Source organism: Pelmatolapia mariae, linkage group LG7 (genome assembly GCF_036321145.2).
Source record: "Pelmatolapia mariae isolate MD_Pm_ZW linkage group LG7, Pm_UMD_F_2, whole genome shotgun sequence".
NCBI lineage: Eukaryota > Metazoa > Chordata > Actinopteri > Cichliformes > Cichlidae > Pelmatolapia > Pelmatolapia mariae.
The window spans coordinates 22,389,486-22,413,387 of NC_086233.1; the positions used below are offsets into that span (position 1 = coordinate 22,389,486).

Here is a 23,902-nt window from a genome sequence, read left to right on the forward strand (position 1 = left end):
CTAGAATTGCCACACAGAACAAGCCAGTTCTAATGTAACTTATTTAAATTAAGATAAAAGAAACATTCATTTAGCAATACAGAAGTTATTAAATGTAAGCAATACCAGTTTAATACCTTGAAGTTTTCCTTGAGTGCTTCTAGGAAATAGTGGCAGAGTTTGCTAGCTGTGCCGGTTCCAGCCTCTCCAGCTTTGGATGTGAAGAATTTCTCCAAGCGCAGGTAGACAGGCAGCACCTGCTGTAAAGTTGGTCTCCTCTGGCTGCTCAGCTCCAGAGCTGCCAGGCGCAGAGGTGCCAGCAGACAAGCCAGGGTGCCTAGCAGATGCTTGTTGAGACCTTGGAGGATCGGGGCTGTGGCCTTACTGCGGCCATAAGCCTCACAAATCTGTTCAAAGTGGGCATGGACCTGCAGGAGAGCTTCGGCCATACGATCCCAACAAGGAGGGGTGGGGCATTGTGCAGGGTTGCCCTGTGGACCTTCCTCAGTTGTGCTTGTGGATGTGTTGGTACACTGTTCATCACGGAGAACGAGTGTGGTAGAGGAGGAGATATCTCTGCATGTGGAGAGAAGCTCAGCCAGCTCATGAAGCCCTCGAGCCTGGAGGCTTCGCTTCCCAAGAACGGCCTGAACAACCGCACCGAGTGAGCATCCTGTGCAGCGCAAACATATCCGCCCCCGGCCCCCGCCTCCCAGTGGTGACCCTCCAAATCCTGCCGCCCACACTCTGGGCTCAGAGACATACACAGTGCGGATGTCTGACATCACAAACTCAGAAAGCACGTTCTGCACCCAGTGATGAACCTGTTCTGGCCCTTCCCTCAGCTCAGCCTCCCTTACACCAAGCACGTAACGCTTCAGTCTCGAGCCCTCCACCTGGTAGGCTGTTAGAACGTAGCAAGCGTCTGGGCCAGATGTCTGGGAGTGGCAGGTGACGGCGATGCCAAGCGAAGCATTTGAGCCTAGAGCACACGTGACCTTGACTTTTACTTGGTTGTACATGCGGGGCAGCTGCCGCAGTGCCAAGGCACTCATGTTGCCAAGAGCATCACGGGTTGAGTAGGCACCATGACGAGCACCCGTATCCACTAGGGTCTGTGCCAACTTCAGGAAGTCCTTGCTGTTGAGCACATTTAGCATGCTCAGATCTGAACACATTACCCGTAATAGGCGTTCAGCCACCTGCTGGCGCTCCTTCTCAGGTAGTCCATTATTCTCTGCCAGGACAGACAGCAGATGGATGGTTAGGAAAGCAGAACAAATGATAAGAAAGACAATTAGTGTTTATGTTTCTTTGGATATTCTGGCAGAAACATTAAAATAAGAAAAAGGATATAAAAACAATCAGAGAGGGATTATGACATGGTGTGAAGTCATTGCAATCAAAGGGGAAAGCTACACAGAGCAGACACCACTGCTGCCTTTATTAATCAGAGACATAGATTACTTCTGTGTTAATGTTCCTAGTAGGCTTATTTAATAAACCAATGACATGATGAGAGCTACAGCATGAATGCAACATTACTGTACTTTCAAAGAGCTGTTGGCATAGTGCTCTAGTGCTACACAGAAAACAATCCAAATGTCCAAAATGTTTTATTTCTGTTTATTTTTACTTATTCAGTAGCGATAAAGGCAGAAAATGTTGTGAAAGAGACGGGTATGCAAGAAAATTGCCCAGTGGGATATTACATATGGGAAGCCTCTTAACCACTAGGCTTAATGAAGTTGCGGTACTTACGGGTGAGAGCATGGTTTCTCTGGGAGATACTTTGAGGCTGGATTTGTAGTTTAACTGAGGAATGGGCCTGAGCCTGAGAGCCTCTCCACAGCTGCTCCTGAGGACCCGATACTGAAGAGGTTTTGGGAGAGTCCCCTTTGGTGTGGTTCTCATTATCAGCTGTTGACAGAGAGATGGAAGAGCTGGCTGAGTTGTTAATGGAAAAAAGCACAAGTTCATTGTATTGAGTGGAAGAAAATGTAAAGATTAAAACCATGACACAAAACAACTGTCTTTAAAAGAACCAATAACTTGGCCTCCCTGTGGTTGACAAATTGCACCTTAAAAATAAATACCACAAGTTAAAGAATTATTTTCCTAGTTGCTTCTCATTATAAGATCACACAGCGTTCCATCTATGGTAATTAATTTGCCAAAGTCAATCTCGGCAATATTAAAAAAACCTCATAAATCCAACTGATATATAATTTGTTTCACATCTGAATCTGACTAATAATCATACAATTCCAGCTGAAGACAGGGAACATGATTCATACTTAACAGGATAACTACGTACAGTTAAACACTTAAATCATTAAATAAAAAAGGCTCAAAGATAGATACTTTCTTGCTTTCCTGGTTTGCGTCTTTATTTATTTATTTTTGTGTTAGCAAGTTTTGCAAGAATATTTGGCTTAATTGCTTAAAAACTGATTTTCTTCAGAACTGAACAAAAAAAAAAAATCAGCATTGACATTTTATGATTAACTGAAAAAATAAAAGCAGAGCAGAGAATGCAGCTTTATTCTGTGCAGTCCTGGGAAACTAAGCACACCCCATGATTCAGTAGCCTACAGAACCACTTTTAGCAGAAAGAACTTGAAGTCATCCTTTTCTGCATGACTTTATGTCTCTCACATCGCTGTGGAGAACCTCTGGCCCACTCTTTTTTGCAACATTGCTTTACTTCATTGAGGTTTGTAGGCATTTATCTTAAGGTCCCCCTACAACATTTCAGTTGGGTTAAGGTCTGGACTTTTTTTCAGCCGATCTGTTGCTGCTCTGATTGGTCTGTCAGTATATTGGTCTGCTGCGTCATGTTGCAGTTCACAGTTAACTTTATCACACCACAAGCACACCCACAAGTCCTGTAGCTGCAAAACAAGCTAAAATGATACAGGTATATCTGTATCTACCACAGTGTTTGACATTCAATTGAGGTGTTTGTGCAGATATGGCGTGTCTGTTTTTTTTGCCAAATGTGGTTCACTTGTGCATTACGGCCAAACATCTCCTCTTTCTTCTCATCTGTCCCAAGGACATTGTGTTTTTGTGGCTTGTTTAGATGCAAACGTCTCGACCTAAGCTGTGCTGTCATGCTCTTCTTAGAGAGAAGAGGCTGTTTTCTGGCAAACCTTCCAAACAAGCCCTACTTATTCAGTCCTTTTCGAATTGTACTGTCATAAACTTTAACATTTAACATGATAACTGTAAAGTCTGAGATGTAGCTTTTGGGTTAAACTTTTTGGGATTTACCCCTGGAAAGTTTGTAGATGCAGTAAAGGTGTTTCTTGCAGGACTGCACAGAGTCTAGAGAAAACTCTCTTTTCACATGGACAGACAGACAGACAGACACACACAGTGACAAATGATGCATCAAATCTTTGCAACACTATTTCCAGCAAACTCAGATCCAGATCTGCAACAACCGTCATTATTGGCAGATATAGAAATATTATGTACAGTAACACGGAATACTAATTAAACAGTGGTGATATGTGATGAATGGCAGTTTTGAATGTATCGCAGCCACTGACACTGCGTTCACGTTACGTACTTTTTCTGCTGTCGTGCTTTACATGCATTTGTAGTCGTGGACTCACCAGCATGGGACTGCATGTGCTCCAGCAGGTTGTTGTAGAACTGGAACTGGATGCCACAGGCACCACAAGTGTACGGTTCTAAAAAAATCACAATTCCCAGAAGAGTGTTGACTCTTTGTCAGAGGCAAAAATTAAAATATGGTCTGTCCCTGATGTGCACTGGATTTCTGCAAAATACAGCAGCTCCAAAACTCAGGCACGCCAGTATGTGGTAAAAGTGACTCCTTTTGAAAAAGCATTTATGAAATCTATGATTTTTTTATAGAGATATTTAATACTTAACAGTGAGCCTAATAAAATGTTGCTGCCCAAAGGAGGCAATGCCAAGTTGTCAGATGTCAGTAAAGACTAACAATGGGCATCTTGATCAGACACTTTCTTGTTATAGTCAAGCCAAAAGAAGAAAAATATATCACCACAATTACATAAAGAAAGATTTTCACTAAATAACAACAGATTAAAAAAAAAAAATCAAGGAAAATGGCAAAATAAGCAAGGTGCGTGCTTACATGCATATATTTGTTTAAGGCAGAGAGGTGTGGTTAGACTTACTCTGTGCTGTAGAGAAAGAAGTGGCCACCAGAGGGCTTGGCGTTCCTGTTAACAGGAGGACAGGAGGGGGAGGAATTTAAAACTACAGAGACAGTGGACCAATCTGCATCACTCATTTCCCTTCCTCATTTTATCACCGCATTAATATAGCTTCATTTATTTGTTTATTTTATTTTTATGCATTCATATTGTGTTTACTTTGAATACAATGGAACACAACAGAAAAATAAAGCAATTTACTAAACCTTGGAAAGATAGATAATATTGTATTGATTCTTTAAAAAGCAACTAAAGTGCTCCGTGTTCACACCTAAACATTAAAAGACATACCAGATTTACATATAGCCCTTATGTTCTTTGACATAATCTTCTTGTTTATGGATATACCACTCAAAATGCTCCTCCCACACTTATGGTACATGTCAACTGAGTGTTTTTATAGGTGAGGAATTGCTTTGCAAGCCACCAGACTGAGACAAAATAGAATAGACTGACAGGTGCCGTCCCTCTTTTCCAGCCTCGTCCAGCTGTGCAAACACTGAGCAAACGCCTGATTGGATGAAACTAACATGGCAGCTTGTTTGCCATGAAGTGTTCTCTTCATAAATGAAAACAGTCCAACATATAGGAAAAAGATGTAAGGTGAGAAAGAAACTGATTGCTTAAACTGATTTTAGATTGACAATGGCTACTTTAATGCTTCTTGGGAGTTTTTAGAGCTGCTGTCTCTCACTGGAAGCCTTGTATTTGCATAAAGTAGCTTAATTTAACTTAAGCAAATCATGAGTAAGCAACTCAATTTCCTGTCACTCAAAACGCAACTCTGCACTGTCAGACAGCACTGCTTTCCTGTGGACATTAAGAGCATCAAGCACCACTTTTGATAACCACTGAAACTCATCCACAGTATCAAAATAGCAGCCCTTCTTTTTATCTTAGAGAAGAAAAATAAGTTTAAGGGTCCCAAATCTGAAACAGGATCAGTGGAGGATAACAATTACATTGGTAAATAATGAAAAATGTCTGCATTTTCACTGAGTTGGTACATGCTGACATGTGCCACGGTTCAGGTCATTTGTGCTTTATGTTCTTCTGACTCCTCAAGATTTTACAGGGTTATTCCATCTCAAATTAAGGTGGGCTTACTGCTCAACCATCTCCAATTTGCAGTGATTGCTGTGAAATTTTAGCTATACCTTTCAAGATCCATCTGCCTACCTATCTATCTTTTCTATCTGTCAACCACTTTCAGGCCATTTTTTCACAAATTGAAATCTGAGGCAATGTTTGAACATGATTAACTCAAAAACTATTACAGATAAAAGCCTGAAATCTGTCCCAAATTATAAATCTTGATTCATTTCTTTGGTGAGAAGTACCAGGGAAAATTTCTCCTTTTATCTTCAAGAGTTTTTGATATGTACATATTCAAGCATTGCCTCAGATTTCAACGTGTGAAAAAAAATGGTCTAAAAGTATGTTGAGGGACCATTTTGCAAAAAGAAGAAAAAAAAATCTTGGGAAATTATTTGGTATATGAATCTATATGTGTTTATGTGTTACATAAAATATGTGTTTCCAAACTTTGGACCATGAAATTTGTAGGAAAACAGAAGGTCGAGCAGAAAATGTTTTAAAACTTAGCTGCTCTGAGATGGAATGACCCTTCAGTCTGCCCCTGGGGGATGAATTCACAGTGCACAATTCAGTGAATGTTGTAGGAAACAACAGGCTGTTTCTTGGAGGCACAGTTGACATGATGCATCTTATTTGTGCTTGAATCATAAAGGCTCATTCAATAAAGATTTCTGTTACGGCTCTAATCCAAATATAAAGTTAGCGCACTTTAACACAAAAACCTGTATTTCTTTTTCTTAACAAGACCTTGATGTGGTCACCAATATAAGTGTAATACAGGACCCAGTGTTGATAACAGGGCAGGGCAATATGGCCAAAAATATTTATCACGATATTTTTGAAAATTTGCGATAACGATGTAACCGACGATATAATTGACGCGAGACAAAATACTTTACAACTCCACAACTTTATTAGTGCAAAAAAACCCCAGCAATGTATTTTCACTTAAACAAGCAGCTGTTTTTTATGTGCATTAAAGCTATATAAGAATTTAACAGTGCAAATGCAAATTCCTTGCTGACAGTTTAACCAAAAGGCATTTCCAATGGAAATTGGCCGACATATCCTCAGCATAACCATGTAGAATATCCACAAAACTTAAACAGAGGTTATACACACACAATACGGTAATATTACGTTGAAGCACAGTACGTATTACTCTGCGAAGCTCCTGACTACGGTAGCCATAATGCTCCTACAATCCATCAAGTGGTGCGGCTTCGTAGCTTAGCAAAGTCGTACTAAAACATTTTTTGAGCGCTGTGTACCACATAAAATCGGTTTGGTAATAACGGTAATAACAACGGCCCGCTTGCATGCTCTACCAAAAAATGTGCTTTGGTGTGTATCTGATGGACGAAAGTCAAACCAGTTCCACACCACTGAAGTTGCACCATTTTTACAAACCAGTTCTGGTTCATCTGTTTCATTCAACGACCCGCCTTCTCATTCTCCGTCGCTGCCATGCTTTTTCCGCCATGTGCGTATGAAAACAAAGGCACTACGCATGCGCGTTTTACCCATATTCTATCGTGATATTTCATTTTCTTATCATTGCCTAACATTATACCGGTATTACCGTGAAGGGTATGATATGGCCCAGCCCTATTTGATAACATGACATCACATGGAATTTTGTGTCAGGAATGTGACCACTTGTACTTTTTGTATTCGCATTACCATGCATTGCTCCTTTTGTGCACAACAAAACAGTGTAAGAACATTTTGATAACACCTCATATGAACCCAAACATAACAGGATGAAGTTAATGGTCTACAATTTAAGCTAGTATATGCAGTTAGATGACACAAACCTCTCCATCTACATCTTCAGCCCAGGCATGGGTAGCAAAGCACTGTTTGCAGAAATGTTTTCTATTCTTCCATTCATTCATATACCTGAACTGTAGCATTACTAAAAATATTGTTTTTATTGTTTGAACAAAAATAATACATTTCCACACAACCCCCCCCCCCCCCCAAAAAAACAACAACAAAAACAAAACAAAACAAAAAAAAAAAAACAGTGACTTGTGCTCACCGCTCGAGTTCTGTGAACTGTTTGTGTCAACCAGACTGGACTGAATTGCACTTTCCAGTTTCCGCCTGAATGGGCTGTCTGTATGTGAGAAAACAGGAAAAACGATGAGTGACATGGTCATGCCAATGACTGTGGATAACATTTTTAATTTAAACTGAATCCGCACAACAGTTAGAGGGGGAAGCAAAGTTAATGACGTGCAATTTACACTTGATTTTAGTTTGCAGCATGCAAATCAATCACGCTAACAGCCTTGAAAATGATCCAAATGTTCAAATGATATTTAAATATGGGTTTAATTCCTCCTCTTCATTCCATCTTTTTGACCCACTTTTAAGCTGTGTGTGTGTGTGTGTGTGTGTGTGTGTGTGTGTGTGTGTGTGTGTGTGCCATGCTTTAAATAGTTCTTTATGGCACACTGCTTCTTAGCAGAATTACTTTTTTTTTTTGTTACGGGAGGAGATTTGGGGGGGCCTTTAGAAAATAAAAATTAATGTGTAATTTCTTGTGTTTAGATGCTAATGTTTAGGTGCTTTAGGCAATTTAAAAAAAAGATGACATCAAATTTATTATTTAAATTGTTCACCCAACCATTCAGCAAAGATTAATATCCTGCAAAGATATCATATATGCAACAGTAACCTTACACACAATTAACAGAAATTAACAATTCCAACAATAGTGCAGTTTTTTTTTAATCCTCAGCCAATCACAAAGCACTTAGGTTCTACATTGCCAAATCTAGAAATTATGTGTAATAATGTCCACTGGTGAACAAAAACATTATTACGTCCCAGCCTAATATGCTCCTTGTGTTTTTTGTGCAGTCAACATAGCATCAACCACCCAGAGCATGACCTCCTCAAGCTCTGAAGGTTCCCTGTGGTATCTGGCACTGATTTGTCAGCAGCAGTCTTTTAATTGAAAGTTGTAAACCAGAGATGCCAAGGATCGCACCCAAACAGCCTCTTCATGGTTTCTTCCTCCTCAGTGATCAGTGACTAGGTTCTTATCACTGCTGACATGGGACGTATTTTTTCAGAGGCAATTTAGACGAGTCTTTGGGTCATCAAAATTATGGAGGACCAGAAGAGCCACACGCATCAAAATAAAGAATTCTGTGCTTAAATAATAAATTGTAGAATAAATTCAGCATTTGTAAATTCATTTTTGAATTCCACATTAAAAAACATGTTTTTCAAAACGTTTTTTAAAAACCTCATTTCAAAATTCAATTTTTAAATTCCACATTAAATTAGCATGAGTACTGCAAAGTTTTGTAGTACTCAAAAAAAAAAAAAAAAAAAAAAAAAAAAAAAAAAAATCACACAACTATACATTCTAGTTATTTACTTATCAGTGATTTTTGAGTAAATGGATGTCACTGATAAATCTGTGGTGATTCACCTGCAAGTGTTTTTAACAAACTTTGTTTTTTGTAGAATTCATCAGCAGCTGTGGAGAGATGTATTCAAATATCTTCTGGTTCCACTTTTCCTAACCTGGAAGCTGAGGATGGCTTAATCCTGACAAGGACACAAACCTCAGCGCTTATCATAGATGTTCCTCCGTGCAGCCATTCCGGAGAGAGAGAGAGAGAGCAACGACCACTGATTAAGATCAGCAAGAAATCTGTCCCTTTCTGGCAACTTTGGAAACTTCTAATAAGAAAGTTTGCATTCTTAGAACAATGATGGGTCATGTGTGATGTGTTATCATATGAGGACATTACATTTTGTCTTAATTCTGCTCAATTAAGTGTTTTGATCATTGATCAAATATGGCAGCTTTGTGTTGTGCTGCAAGTTAAAACCGACTGTCCTCATGAGCACAGCATCTAACAACTCTCCTTAAAAATGTCGATTGAATTCAACTGGACACAATGGTTTTCAGTGGGAGATACATTCATCACTCATCTGTTACACTGGAGAAGTCACTTCTCACACAAGTTAAAGTTACTAAAGTTGTGTACACCCCCCCCCCCCCCCCCCCCTATTTTATTTCTTGCTGATATATATATTTTTTAATTTATTTATTTATATGTTTGTACAAATGTGTACAAGTTACAGACTTCATCAGTAAATTTACACTATTTCAGAGTCATTTGAATTGTGTGTTAAAGGAGAAAAAGATTAGTAGGTAAAGTAGAGGACGAAGAGTCCATTTTAATCACCATTTCAAATTATGTTTTAAAACACATTTTGAAAATCAGTTTTTTAATGTGGAATTCAAAAATAAATTTACAAATGCAGAATTAATTCTACAATTCATTATTTAAGCACAAAAAATGTTCAACATATGGCAGTTATTATGAACATTATCAGCTTCAAATGTTACAACAGTGTGGCCCACTAGTGTATGTGATCTGTAAATAGTACTTCAACAAAAAAGGCAGAAGTGTTACACACAGTTACCAAGGGGCAGAAGGAAGAGATTAGATGGTCAAATTTCAGTATGTGTGTTTGTGTCCAAGGTAAAAAAAAAATTGTTCAAGGGGTTATAAGGCATGCAACTTTTCCTATATAAATGAAAAAAGTAAAAAAACAAACAAATTTATGCTTACTTTTTATCTTTCCAGTTTGGCTGTGGCCAAATTTACTCATATCCATGCTACCACATTCCTGTACCCGTGATGTCTTCAAATCAAATGAACCTACATGAAAAAGGAGCATCTTGGATTGCATTCATTGTACAACTTTAGAAACAAAATACATGACACTGTCCATACAACAAGGTTTAGAGCTGCATATGAGATTTCATACTGTACTGTAAAAAAATAAAATGAAGAAATGACTCATTATCATAGTAAATAAAGCACAGAAAACAAATGAACTCACCCATTGGCGTGTGAAGAGCAACATGTTCCTGGTACGGGTTGAAATACTTGTACTGCTTCCCACAGAATTCACAAACATAGCTCCCAGTTTCTGGAAACAAGAAAAACACATAAACAAACCTTTGTCCTCTTCTGTATCCACAATGGTTATAATAAGAAGGAGTAAAGATTAAATCTGTTGGATTAGTTGTCTTCAGTTAAGATGAAGAATAGTGTTTTTGCACATGCCTTACTTCACTAGAGAGAAGCAGAAAACAAGAAGTCGATATCGAGTGGAAAGAGGAAGAAGCAGTGACTCTGACTGGATGTTGTTTGTTTTTTTTACAGTTTACAATTAGCAGTACATTAATAGTGATTAGAAACAAAGGGGTTTCCCTGTTTTGTGCATGGAGGTTCACACTATCACCCATAAAAGTCATTAATGCAGTGATAAGTGCAGGATTCCCACCTGCAAACACTGCCAATAGTGTTTTAAGGGGCACGTGCTGCTGTCTGCTGAACCCGCTGTCTCTGTAGAGGTGGGCGAGTGCTTTTTCCCCTGCGAAAAAGGACTTATGGACTTATGTTTGGAAACCTTACCAGTCTTTACTTAACTTATATCCTTGGTGTTATTTTTTTTACAACACTGAGTATCACAATGACTTAACGCCTTTTCACTATACTGTGTTCAATACGTTTAACTGGACAGAAGACTGAAACTGTAAGGCCCTAAAAAGTCAAAGAATTTTAACTTAAAGAAAACTTTCTGGAAAATCTTTCTATATACTAGATTATAGTGACAACATCGTCCTGATCAGGCGTCATTCTTCTGCAGGGAAACACAAAAGCCAAGCTACCTTAAAATGAATTTTGTAATCTCATTCTGCTGTGGTATGTCTTCATTTTGAAATCACACTCTGTACAGACATCTGCAGCGATATTATTGCATTTGTCCTGATGGTTCAGTACACAACCCTCAGCTCAGTATTAAAATTCCCTGGTTTAATGCGATTCCTCTGTGTTGAAGTAAACAAAGAAAGGAAATATTTTTCAAAATTTTCAGATTTTGAAAAGTTAACTGTGCACAACTTCCACTTATTTTAAAATATAAATTTTATTTACTTTATGGTTGTGAACAAGGAGTTTAAAGCCTTTTTTGACTGACTGCAGCATTTTATTATCCCAACTCTAACAATAAGAATAACTGCATATCAGGCCTTTTTTTGTCTGCTAAACTTAAATCAAACTAAACCAATCAATGAATATACCAAACTGTGAATTTTGTGTACAGATATCTGTGTACCTTAAGTACACCAAACAGTCTTACTTGGTCCAATTTTCTGATAGGGTTCAACTGGCTCCTCTTCTTTAAGGCCATCCACAGGTAGCACCACCTGTTCGTATGGATCTGAGAGAAGAAAAGGAAGATGAATAAGCCGATTATCTTCTCACAATACTCGTCACAAAACTTGAGCTCTTTCAGATATGTAATACTACAATAATCACATGAGTTCAATTCCTGCCTGCATCTCTTATGTGCCTTTAATTCCCGAGATTGTAACATTATATAAATGAATAAAGTCTTCTTGCAGCTGCTCCCTTTACGTGTTGGCCCAGCAGAATATCTGCCTCAATCACACCCTCCAACCCTCTGCATCTCCTCCTTCACTATATCCATGTACCTTCATTGTAGTCTTCCTCTTTTCATCCTGCATGGCCGCTCCATCCCTAACATCTTTTACCCAGTATATCCACTATCCCTCCTCGGTACACGGCCGAACCATCTCAGCCTCACCTCTCTAACTTTGTTTCTCAACTGCTCAACCTAAACCATTCTTAAACTCTGCCACCTCCAGCTTGGCCTCCTCTCTTCTTGTCAGGTTCACAGTATCCAAACCATACATCATAACAGGCCTCACTACCATCTTGTAAATCATTCCTTTCACTCTTGCTGCTATCCTTCTGTCACAAATCTGACACACTGACACTCATCTCTCACTCAGGTCCCTGAGGTCATGTGATCAGGGCTTGCTGGTTGTCCATCCAGGCTGAAAACGAAAGGTGACAGAGCTTTTGTAACTTTGGACTCTGGAATTCTCCCTTTGAGCTTGAGATCCGTGGACTCAGTGGTTTCTTTTAAAAAAACTAAAAAGTCATATTTTTAAACTTGCTTTGGTTAATTTTTGTTTTTATGATTTAGCTTCTGTGAAGCTCTTTGTGATTTTTATCTTGAAAGGTGCTATACAAGTAAAATTTTACTTAGGTAACTCTTTCCACCCAGTTCACCCAGCCTGCACTCTCCTCTTCACCTCTGCTCCTTGTATCCTCACCTTTCCTCCTGCCTTGCGCTCATTTACACACATGTATTCTGCCATGCCTCTGCTGACTTTCATTCTTCTAAAAGTTTAATGGCCCTTAATTCCCTTGACTTGCAGACCCCATTTAGACACTGGCCATCCCTTCTGTTTTTTGGAGTCCTTGAATAAAATGCTTAATTTTATTTATTTATTTTTCCTCCATATAAACAATCTAGTCCCCTTTTGTTTAGATTTTGCAGTTGCTGCAGAAAGTACAGATTTTTCCATGAGGAATGACTGAAAATTGTGCAAAACTTACCATCAACTGCATGCAGGTCACGATGCTCCTGAAAGCAGCTATAGTATTTATACTTCTTTCCACAGATGTCACAGGAGTAACGGAAGCTACCTGTAGATAAAAGGAACAAGCCAGCAATGAATAACACTGACAGTACAAACAGTGTTTAATTTATTACCAAATTCAGGTAATGCTAGCTAGACAAAAAAAACAAAAAACAAACAAACAAAAAAAAATGCTCGGGAAAACTAAATAATATCAACACATGTATGGACTGTGTAAAGTTCAGAGATCAAGAGAGAGGAATGGCTTAAACTGAACGTTGGACCAAGCATGTACACGGCATATATTTTAGCCAACTGAAATGCACCGCACAGCGATTTAACACACATCAAATTCCAAAGTGCGTTGTTGCTTTCAACTGAAGGTCAGGGGTCCTATTTTTCTGTTTTCTTTTTTTTTTTTTGTCTATTTGCACCACAAACAAGGTTAAATTAACAAAAATGTTTAAAGTACACAGGATAAGATAGGACTCCAGTGCATCCAAACAGGGAGGGAAGAATTCCAGGTATAAAGCTCTGAGAAAAGGGGTCATCCCATGCCAACAACAACTCACAAGTTTTCTCAGTTCATGTCATTGATAACCTTAGAAAAATGTTATTTCATTGAGGCTTAAAAAAAATAAAATAAAAACAACCTTGACCTTTAAGTGGAATGACCAGAGGTTAATAATGATCTCAATATTTTTATGACAACATTAATATCAAAAGCTAAAAATAAACAAAAGCAAAATAACCCCACAAAGAAAATAGAAAGCTGCATTTTCAATCTAAATTAAAGTAACATATATATTGTTAGTTAGCAGCAAGTTCACACAATTAAAAGAAGATCTCTTTTTAATCGAAACGTATGCGTCTGTGACTATACATACTATTATGTATTGTTCAAAAGTGTTTAAATGTGCAATATAATGTTACTTTAGTCTTACTTTGTTATTTTTACTTTTCTTGATGTAGGATTCACTGACATTTCTTTCCAAGTGTATAAAGGGCGTGAAAGGGCATCAGAGATGAAGATTGCTTCTTCTGCTCTTGTTAATTTTGTTGTGGGGTAAAGCATTGTTCAGCCAGGTGGCTGTTGACAAGTGAGAACTGAAGTGCCTCTACACACTGCAGTCAACTGCTGTCTGAAGGCAATCTGTTGCATAAAAAGCACAGCACAAAGAATTGTAAGACAAAAATCAATTTTCCAGTTCTTTCAGGTTTAGTCTCTCTCTGTAATAACATGTCTGACGTTGTCCCTGCAAAAGGCCCCTCATCACACACCCATGTGAAATGTTTTATTATTTAGCAGCAGAGTGACAACTTCTAAATTTTCTCCAGCCTGTTCTCAAGGGGTACTTAATCCAATCAGCTGCATTCTTAGCTGAATTCCTGAGGCACTTCAAGGATGTAATAAACAGAAGGGCTGTTAATAAATTCTGAATTTCACTATATAATCAAGTTTAAAAAGAAAAAAAAAAAAGGGGGGGGGGGGGGGGGGGGAACCACATTCAAACGTGGAAAAAAATAAAGCTGCAGTACTGGCAGGTGTCTCACAAACTACATAAAACACAAAGTTGAATTTCCGAAAAGGTGTGCAATCCAGTGTCTGCGACTCTTAATATAGCACTATGGCACATAGTGAGTGTTTGTGGGGGTACAAAATAAGAAAAGTGGACCTGTGTAGGACCTTCTGCTTCCGATTTCAGACACATAGCTGGCAGTGCAAGTAGAGAGAAAACAATGAAGGATTTAACCTACATAAATTAGTGAATATACATGGATGAATAATCGGCTGAACTGAAGGTAAACCGCAAGGCGTACCATTTACCTTTTGCATTTTGCTTGTTCTTTTCTTTAAGCTAAAGTAAGTAAGCTAAGTAAAAGCAGGCTGATTCATGTTTGATTTCACACCTACAGCTTTAAAGAAAAAAAGAGAAAAAAATAATAATAATTTTTTCCAAATGCTGAGGCTCAGCACGCACTATACCCTGAAGGAAACCCTGAAAGCATCACGGATCAATTTTCATTGATTAAATTCAATTAAAACTACTACTAATACTAATGATAATAAGAATATTAGTGACAATAATAAAAACCACAGGCTCAAACCATTTTAAGTAAAACCTGAAAATGACTTTTGGCATTGTTTGACAGCTCAGGCACATACTGTGCAAAATATGTTAAAAGTAAGCGTTTTGTAAGCAAAGCAAATGGCCATCTTGTGTTTAAAGTGGACAAAGAAAAGCTAACAGGTGATTAAAAAGATTTCTTTATTTTACAGTAACAACAGTAATTATTAGCATGAGTAATTGCATTTATAATACTGCCTGGCTGCAGTGCTGTGTATATTACATCAATTCTCTCACTAATTAAAATAAATTTTCATAAATCAGTGAATTCCTGGTGTTTGTCAGTATAATCAAAGCTTCTGTTAAATCACTGGTCCATGCACACTGGCCTGAATCAATAACATTATGGACACATGTTGGACAGCACAGACACCCGATCGACAAAGTCTCAGTAAGGAGAGTTAGAAAACAACCCCAAAATAAGACTAGACTTTATTATCAACAGCTTTAGAATAGTCTTTGCATCAATTCTATAATAATTGAGCCGATTAGTTGTTACAGCCTGCCCACTGGTTTTGACAAATAAGTACAAAACATTTCAGAAAAATTGGGGATTATTCACAAGTTATTCAAATGAAAAGGAATTCAAAAACTGACTCCATTCAGAGGACTAAAAATGTCAAACCAAATGTTTAGGTTTTTAAATCTACCAAAACTTTGCAATGCAAGGCCCATTTTACATAAGCAAAAGAAAAAAGAAAAAACAAAAAAACCACCACACAAACCAGCATTCTAAATATATTGTAAAAAATAAAATTACAGTTTATATTCTAAAATGTTTGAAAAACATGAATCTTAATGCACCAATTAATGTGCAAAATGTTTAATTCTATGTTATATTTCACAGGACCTTTGGTGATTTAGCTATGACCCTTCTTCGTGGCTTAGCATACTCCTTTAAATAAACTACATCAGTCTGTTGATGCAGTGGTGATGCTTTAACAAAAAAAATAAAAAAAATAAAAAAAATATCTGGCTCCACTTTTTCCATATCCTAAAAGAATTGTAAACTGGTAAGACACTGTACTGCCAAAATAAATGCATACAAGCAAACATTTAGAGGTATTTAGAGGTAATTAAGTGGAATATTTACAACAAACAAACTGCTTTGCAAAAGTCTTGAGCCACCACTCAGTCCTTAACATTTTGCTTGGAAAATAATAGAAATAGGTGTAGCAGGTTACTGAAACATGTAAAAATACATGGAAATACAGCAGGGCAAAAATAGAGTTTGTACTCTATTCGTTTTCCTCTATAAACAAGCTTGCAAGTCACTATATGGTATTATTCCCCAACACAATCTGAACTTCACTTAGGGAAACCTTCTTGTCATTTCTTTAAGTAGTCTCAAGGAATATATCTTCAGGCTTTGTGAAAGACACTGAAAGCTTTTCTTTGGACATTGGCTGCTTTTTGCTCCATTCTCTGTCAAGATGATCCCAAATTGCTTCAATAATGTTGTGTTCTGGGCACTGAGGAGGCCAATCTATGACTGATAGAGTTCTTCTGTGTTTTTTTCCATCTAGGTATGCTTTTATTGCACTGGCATTATTGTGAGGTGATAAATGAAACCACTGCCAATCAGATGCTTTCCAGATCGTATTGCATGGTGGATCAAAATCTGATGCTGTGTACAAAATCCCATTAATTGACAAGAGCCCAACACCACTGGTTGAAATGGCCCTCCTTTATATAATTATCGGAGCATTTATAGCCTTTGTTTTTCATAGGACAGTACACCGTGACAGGAAGATAAGAGAGACTGTGAAGGGGAATGATAGGAAAGGGTATGGGCCAGACCTGAACCTGGACTCCTGCAAACCTGCAGCCACCGATTTTCAGTTCCGATTTCCAGTTCTTGTGTAATTTGGCAAACCTCAGCCTTTTCTTGCTATTTCCCATCCTTAAGACTGACCTCTTGATTTTGTGAACAAAGATTATAAGATTTTTAACATACATCATGGCCAAAAGAACCAAAGATCTCCTTCCTCAAATAATAAGTTTCTTGCACAATGGCTTTATCTGGCAAAGGCAGAAGCAGGATAATGTCCATCATACTCTGCATGTGACTGAGCACAACAAACTGCAAGCAGTACGAGACAAAGCATTTGAGTGAACTGGAAATTTTTATAGAAAGCAATACAAAAATACCTTCACTAAAAAGTATCCATCTCTGCTAAACAATCCAAAGGCAAAATTAAAAATAAATGAGACATAACAAAAGTTTTCAGCTTTCAGTTTTCAGCCTGCAGAGGGACTAGACAAAGTTGTGCAATAGGCCCTTTACAGTCTGTCTGCTGGTTTTGAAATCACTTGGAGAGATTTCAGGAAACAACTTTGGGATCATTCACAAGTCTTTAAAAACATCATATCCATTTAGGAACTAAGTCAGGGAATGACCCAAGATAGTTATATTAGATCATGTAATAATAAAATTAACAGAATAATAAAGTAATATTTCAATCAAGGACACTAACTTTCTTGATTTACAGATGACATCTTAATCTTCTTGCCACATCCAGAGAGATCAACTCCAAACTTGTTGGTGTTTTTGGATACCTTTAGTTCCATCTCAGGCTACAAGCTGAATACTCCAAAAACTTATAAAACTAGCTGGAGCATAAGTTGCAGTCCACTCAAGAAACTGAATTTCATACCTCGTGACATATTTATGAGTTAATATTAACTGTAAAAGAACAATTGGTATGCCATAATTTTGAGCCTCTTGAGCAAAACAATTGGGAATGACAATAGGAGATGGAATTTAATCCCATTATTAAGTTTTAAATCCCAAGCTGAGGCAGGAACATGAACATCTTGACCAGGTTATTCTTCCTATCACAAACACTCAAACACCAATTGAAATTCAATAAACGGGACAAATTAGGATCACAGTACATCTGGCAGGGGAGAAAAAGATTTTCAACCCTTATCCTGGCAAAGAACAAGGGATGATTTACATTATCCTGCTTACGATACTATTACACTTTGATACAATTCAGGAATTTATTTTACTACAAAACGATGGAAGGAAAATGAAGAGCACGTTTCTGAGTATATTCTAATTCAATGATGACTGGATGATAAAAGATTCATCCAAAACCTAATGGACCTGGGTAATAAATGGACAAATTTATCTCTGAAAACAGCTAAATATTATCACCAAGTGTAGTTTGCTTGAAGGGATAAAGATTGTGTTCAAACAATATTGATTTTGCCTATTAAGTTAGATGCACACTATTATCAGTGGGCTGTTAAGGCCCCCTCTTCATATTACACCTTTAAAAAAAATGAATAAAAAAAAAAGATTTGGCTCCTATAAAGCTCCTTAAAAGCAAAGTATTGCACAGTATATTAGATTATAAAATCTATTTTGAAAATACAGGTGCGAGTGAAATTTTTTATTTTTATTTTTTACTGGAATTAATGGGTTGTGTCTATCAGAAAATTTGTCCCATGGTTCCAGACAGTAAAGACAAGCAAAAAAAAGATACAGGACGACTGATGCTCAAAACAAATCTGTGAAACCATAGTTCTAGCATTAAAAGGTACAGAATCAGTACAGTATCACTAATAATCAGAGCTGCAACAGCCTTCCTCTATGTTAAAGAAAAATGAAATGAAAAATGAGAAGCACATTGCTAGTGATCAACCAAGGGCTTTTTTTCTTAGACATTAACTGCTGAGGTCATTACTTTAAAAAGATTAATTTTGCTTTTTTGTGACAAAGAACATGAAAAAAAAAAGCCTGAAGAATATTTAGAGCATACTTTTCAGCTGAAACCGAGATAAATTTGTTCAGCTCAGATGGGGTCCAGCACGTCTGCTGTGAAAACAGGAGAACGCAAAGTCTCAACAGTGAAGCACAGTGCTGGAAGTGTGAAGGTGTTGGGCACATGACATTTATAAATGGCAACATCAGTGCTTATACACATATTAAAATACTGACTGACTAACTGACTCCTGGCCAGAGGTTACATCAGCGGAATATTTTCTATCACTGACCGTGACATTCGCCTTAGAAGCAAAAGATCACCGGTTCGATCTCATGAGGAGACACAAATTCCTTAGAGATTGCATCAGGAAAGGCATCCAGTGTAAATTGTTAAATGAAACATGCAGAGCTACCTGTTGTAGCAATCCCTTGCTACAACAGGTATAGCCATAGGGGATAACTGAAAGTAAACTTGTTAATTGGCACTATATTAATAAAACTGAACTGAATTTTAATGATGACAAAGATGAAAATATCTGATGGCTGTATGTCCTTTTGATAAATTAGAACACTGATAGTGGACCCACCATAAAAATAAGTAAGCAATGTTAAGAACTGGTCTATTTTTTTCGTAACATTGAATACACAGAATCCCCCATCAACATGTTGGACTGCATCTGTAACCATTAGAGAATCACAGCTGCATCTGCTCCATGCTGCACAGAGTGTCCATGCTACTGGTTTTCCTCTCAATGAGGTGAGTGCTCATAGGACTTTTTATGACTTCTGGTCATTTCCCCAAGAGAAAGGTTCCCCTAACTATCAAACTTTTGAGATAATAGTGGTTAATTCCAGTGTCCAGTGCAGCAGCAGAGTACAGTACAGAACACTTCTGGGGTGGGAAAAGTAGAACAGCACAAACCCTCAAGCAGCTGGATCCAAGGTCTCTGGTGGCAAAACTCTCGAAAACTCTGTTCAACACTGGTATCCTTCATGCCAAGGAGGATAAAGTCTCATCAAAAATTAAAGGTTAATGAACACTCACTACTCCATTAGCTATACCTTTTCAACTGCTCGTTAGCACAAAAATCTGTTCAGCTATTTAGATATGTAAACATAGTCTGTTGAAGTTCAAACTATGCATCAGAATGGGGAAGAAAGGTAATTTAAGTCATTTTGATGTGGTACAGTTATTGGTGCTAGAATGGCTGATTTGACTTTTCAGAAACTGCTGATCGGCTAAGATTTTCCCACTCAACCATCAAGAGTTTACAAAGGGAAACTATCCAGAAAGCAGCAGTTCTCTCAGTGAATTTGCGGGGGAAAGGTTAGAGGTCAAATGTCATGTTCATATAGTATTTTCTATATGTTGACAATACACACCAAACTTGTAAGTATCATAGTTTCTAAGATAAGGCTTTTTGTCAATTTTCAATCAGCTGACGTAGAAGAACTTGGGTGAAGAAAGACAAATTTTAAAATTTAATGTTAACATGAGCCCACGCCACACTCTTACAAATTTTTATCAGAATCAATTCATGTTTACAGACAGAATCACACACAAACACACACACACACACACACGCTACCAATAACATATCTCATATTTCACATATCTCAAACTGGTTTCTTGAACATGAGTCCACTGTACTCAATGGCCTTCACAGTCACCAGATCTAAATCTAATAGAGGACCTCTGATGTGGTGGAACGTTAGTTTCTTATCTTGGATCTGTAGCTCTAGAAATATGCAGCAACTGTGTGATGCTATAATGACAATGTCGTTGAATCTGTGTCAAGAATTAAGGCACCTCTGTAAAAGGGTGTCCGAACCTGTACAAGCAATGTGTACCTAATGAAATGGCTGCGGAATGTATGAAGTATTGGGGGGAAGAAAATAACAGATGCAAATCTCGCTTGCTACTGTGGATTGCATATTTTTATTATAGTAAATCCCAGCTGTTTTTTTTAACAGTAAATACATTTCTGTTGAAATTAGAAGTAATGCAGTTATGAAAAAGTGATATGGAATCATGTGGAATTTAAGACATGTTGCACAAGGAGTACTCAGTTATATTCAAGAGTATTCACACTTTGAATTTATTGCAAGCAATGTGTTGTGCAAGCAATGGCAACAAAAGATAGTTGTGTAACCACAACATGGTGAAGAATTTACTAGGAATTTATTGTTATTTGTTACATGACTGGGTATAGAAATAGCACCACTTAATATAAGCAGAAGACTCCCTTTCCTTATTTCTACTCTTTGAAATAGTGTTGTCAAGCCAGCAAGTTAAGAAAGTCTCTGTATGTTAAATTGAAAATAATTTGGGAATTTCTCCAGTTATGGTACATAATGTCAATAAAATATTTAGAAAATCTAAAAAAAAAAATAAAAATAAAAAATAAAATAGCAAAACACACATTCTGCAGTGCAATTTACTGCATGGGTTCATGGGTTTGCACTTCTCAAAACCACTCTAATCACTGTTGGTTTTTGCATTCACAAATCCACTGAGAAGGCAACAGTATTTCTGGATCTTGTTAATCCAGAAATACTGTTGCCTTCTCTTTTTTAGAAGTAGGCAATACACACCAACAGCAAAAAGGCCACCCTATCATTATTTTTCACATAGTGCTTGAATCAAAATGACCCCATTTAAAAATAGAGTATATTATTATTTTTTGATTAAGATGCCAAAGTTATAGTTATTATAGTCATGTACTTATATTCATGAGCAGAAAAAAAGTTGTGGTTGAGTGTTATGCTTGATTAATTCCTGACTTCTCAGAGAAGTCCAGTGTGCCAGCTTAAATTTAGGGAGTAAAAACATGAATTCAGTTTGAAATTCCTCACTGCTGCTCAAAATAGTACAAACATCAAGAACTCACTGAAAAAGGAAAGAGTCCGCATTTAAGCACTCTGTGATGCTGGATGGTCTTTAAGACAAACAGGGCGAGACAAAGTGTTCTCACAGTGCAGTCAAGTATTCTTTGGAGTTGATTACAGAGACTGATACTTACAAAATGTTCCAAGGAAGAGGCAGAAAATGAAAGCTGACTGAAGCAGATCTCAGGGCTCTCTAGATTTAAAGTACTACAGACAGAAGGACGGACACTGATGATCTTTAGCCAGAGATAAATGCTTCTTGACCAGAGTCTGAGAAGGTCTCAAAAATGAACACTGGTAGAGTACTGAACGAATAAGTGTTAAAGCAGGGGTGTCAAACTCGTTTTACATTGCAGGCCACATACAGCCCACTTTAATCTTAAGCGGGCCAGACCAGTTAAACTCTACTTTCTGTCAGTGTAAATAAGTTACATATTTAACTGTTTTTCTACACAACGAAGAAAAAGCTGCTGTGACAAAGAAAGAAATCTGTCAGCACAACTATTCTACCTGCATTGTCCAGACTTTCTAGTTTGTTTGTTTTTTTTGGGGGGGGGGGGGGTTTAAACTGTAGTCGTACAAAAAAAAAAAAAGGAACAACAACAACAACAACAACAACAGAAAAATCTATTGAAAGTGAAAAATAGAAACTTCTGGGTTTTTTCTGTGTAATAAGTGAATAAGGCAGAAAATGTAGATTTTTGATGGGAAACTGGTTTCCAAGTACACAGAGCAAGAGAACTGTGCAGGAAGTGCGATTTCATCGTGCAAGCAAGACAGTGAAGTTAATTCTAAATGTGTTTTTGTGCTGCTGGCTCGCTGAATTTTGGTCACAGTGACAAAATCTGCAGTTTTGGAATCTGTGAGACACCGTCTCCGTGTTGTCGGATGAACAGAGGGATCCGTGCTTTGTGTTAACATCTTTTTGCAGAATCTGTTTACCTGCTCTTTAATCGTTTAATCTGTTGGACATTACTGAAATGGTTTTGGGGGCTTCCAGCTGAGATTTCAACGTTTCTGTGGACACCACACGTGTCTATATTTAAATAACAGATCTGATGGTACATCCCATTAAACCAGATGTTCTCGCTTGCCTCCAGTACCAGGGGCATTGGAGTTCAACAGGTTAATTGTTTATTTCTTAATTACTTTGTCTAGTATAAATGGCCATAGGGGAGGTTTCTATCAGTAGAACAAGCTGTTAAACTTGTGAAAATACAGTTAAAAGTCCAAAAACTATGCTTGTGCTTGTTTGTGGTAAGCAGTGAATCAAACAAGTTAATGATTATAAATGGCTTCAAGCACACATTCAGGTATCAATGTGTATCACTGAAATGAGGCCAGATGGTGCTCAGTTTACATTTTTGCTCATTTCGTCACCTTTTCTCCAACATGCTTGCATTTAAATCCAGCTCCCCCATCTCTCTGTGTACCTGGCCTGTACCAGTTTACTTGCCGTCTTCGGAACGTCTGCCTCTCATTCTTCTTTCACATAATGGTATGATCCCAATCTGTGTTTGCACATGATTGGCCGCATGGTGTGCCCATTAAAATAAAGTCCCACCCCTGCCTGCACGGATTCTCAGCAGGGCTGAAGACTCAGCTCGCACATATCGACGGGCCATTAATTGACATATATAATGATTTTGCGGGCTAGATATAACTGTAACGTGGGCTGGATGTGGCTCGCAGGCCGTACATTTGACACCCCTGTCTTAAAGGGAAGAATACCTTCTAAGAAGCCATTATGTGAAATCTGCAAATACTCAGAAACATCTGCCAGAGAGCACAAACACCGGACTCTAAATGACTGGAAGACAGAAGGTATTCTGGACCGGCGAGTCCAAATTTGACTCTCTACAGACTGTTAATGTCTGCACAGAGTCTGAGAACTTTATGATGCTAGATGCATAGCACCCGCAGTGAGATTCCATTATAATATGTGGTTCCATCTGGATATTTCTGGCAAATTACTGCAAGCCAGCAGCCATGAATTACAAGGTCTACACAAAATCTTGATGCATCATGGAATCCCATCTGGACTAAAAGTTATTGGTCATCGGTTCATTTCATTAACAAAAAAAACCTCCAGCATACCTCAAAACTGTGCAGAGACTATCTGACCAATTAAAGGGAATTTGAAGTTCTCGACGACAAGACTAAAATCTATAGAACAGATTTGGAATTTAGTAAATTCTAAGATAGATTTCACAAGCATTTCATCCAAAGCAAATATCTGGGAAAAGCTGGAAACTATTTGGAAGTCAATAAAATAAAATAATAAAAAAAGAAGAGAGAATGAACATAAGTACATAAAAACAATACCAAGATGCAATGCAATGCAAGAATTCAACAAGGCCAAAGGAGGCATTAATATGCT

At 37.7% G+C, this 23,902-nt stretch overlaps 1 protein-coding gene across 4 annotated transcripts in view; it reads right to left on the reverse strand.

Moving 5' to 3' along the window:
• Positions 1 to 23,902, reverse strand: part of znf618 (zinc finger protein 618) — a 44,187-nt gene that overhangs the window by 5,069 nt on the left and 15,216 nt on the right. For 2 of the 4 annotated variants that reach the window (XM_063478447.2, XM_065471543.1), the window contains exons 5-14: positions 12,767 to 12,856; positions 11,478 to 11,558; positions 10,620 to 10,709; positions 10,173 to 10,262; positions 9,899 to 9,988; positions 7,336 to 7,413; positions 4,155 to 4,199; positions 3,603 to 3,680; positions 1,741 to 1,899; positions 117 to 1,216 (exon numbers count right to left, since the gene is read on the reverse strand). In XM_063478447.2, coding sequence (XP_063334517.1) covers positions 117 to 1,216; positions 1,741 to 1,899; positions 3,603 to 3,680; positions 4,155 to 4,199; positions 7,336 to 7,413; positions 9,899 to 9,988; positions 10,173 to 10,262; positions 10,620 to 10,709; positions 11,478 to 11,558; positions 12,767 to 12,856 — 1,901 coding nt within the window. The remainder of the gene's footprint in view (positions 1 to 116; positions 1,217 to 1,740; positions 1,900 to 3,602; positions 3,681 to 4,154; positions 4,200 to 7,335; positions 7,414 to 9,898; positions 9,989 to 10,172; positions 10,263 to 10,619; positions 10,710 to 11,477; positions 11,559 to 12,766; positions 12,857 to 23,902) is intronic. The other 2 variants (XM_063478449.2, XM_063478448.2) reach the window with 1 other exon arrangement.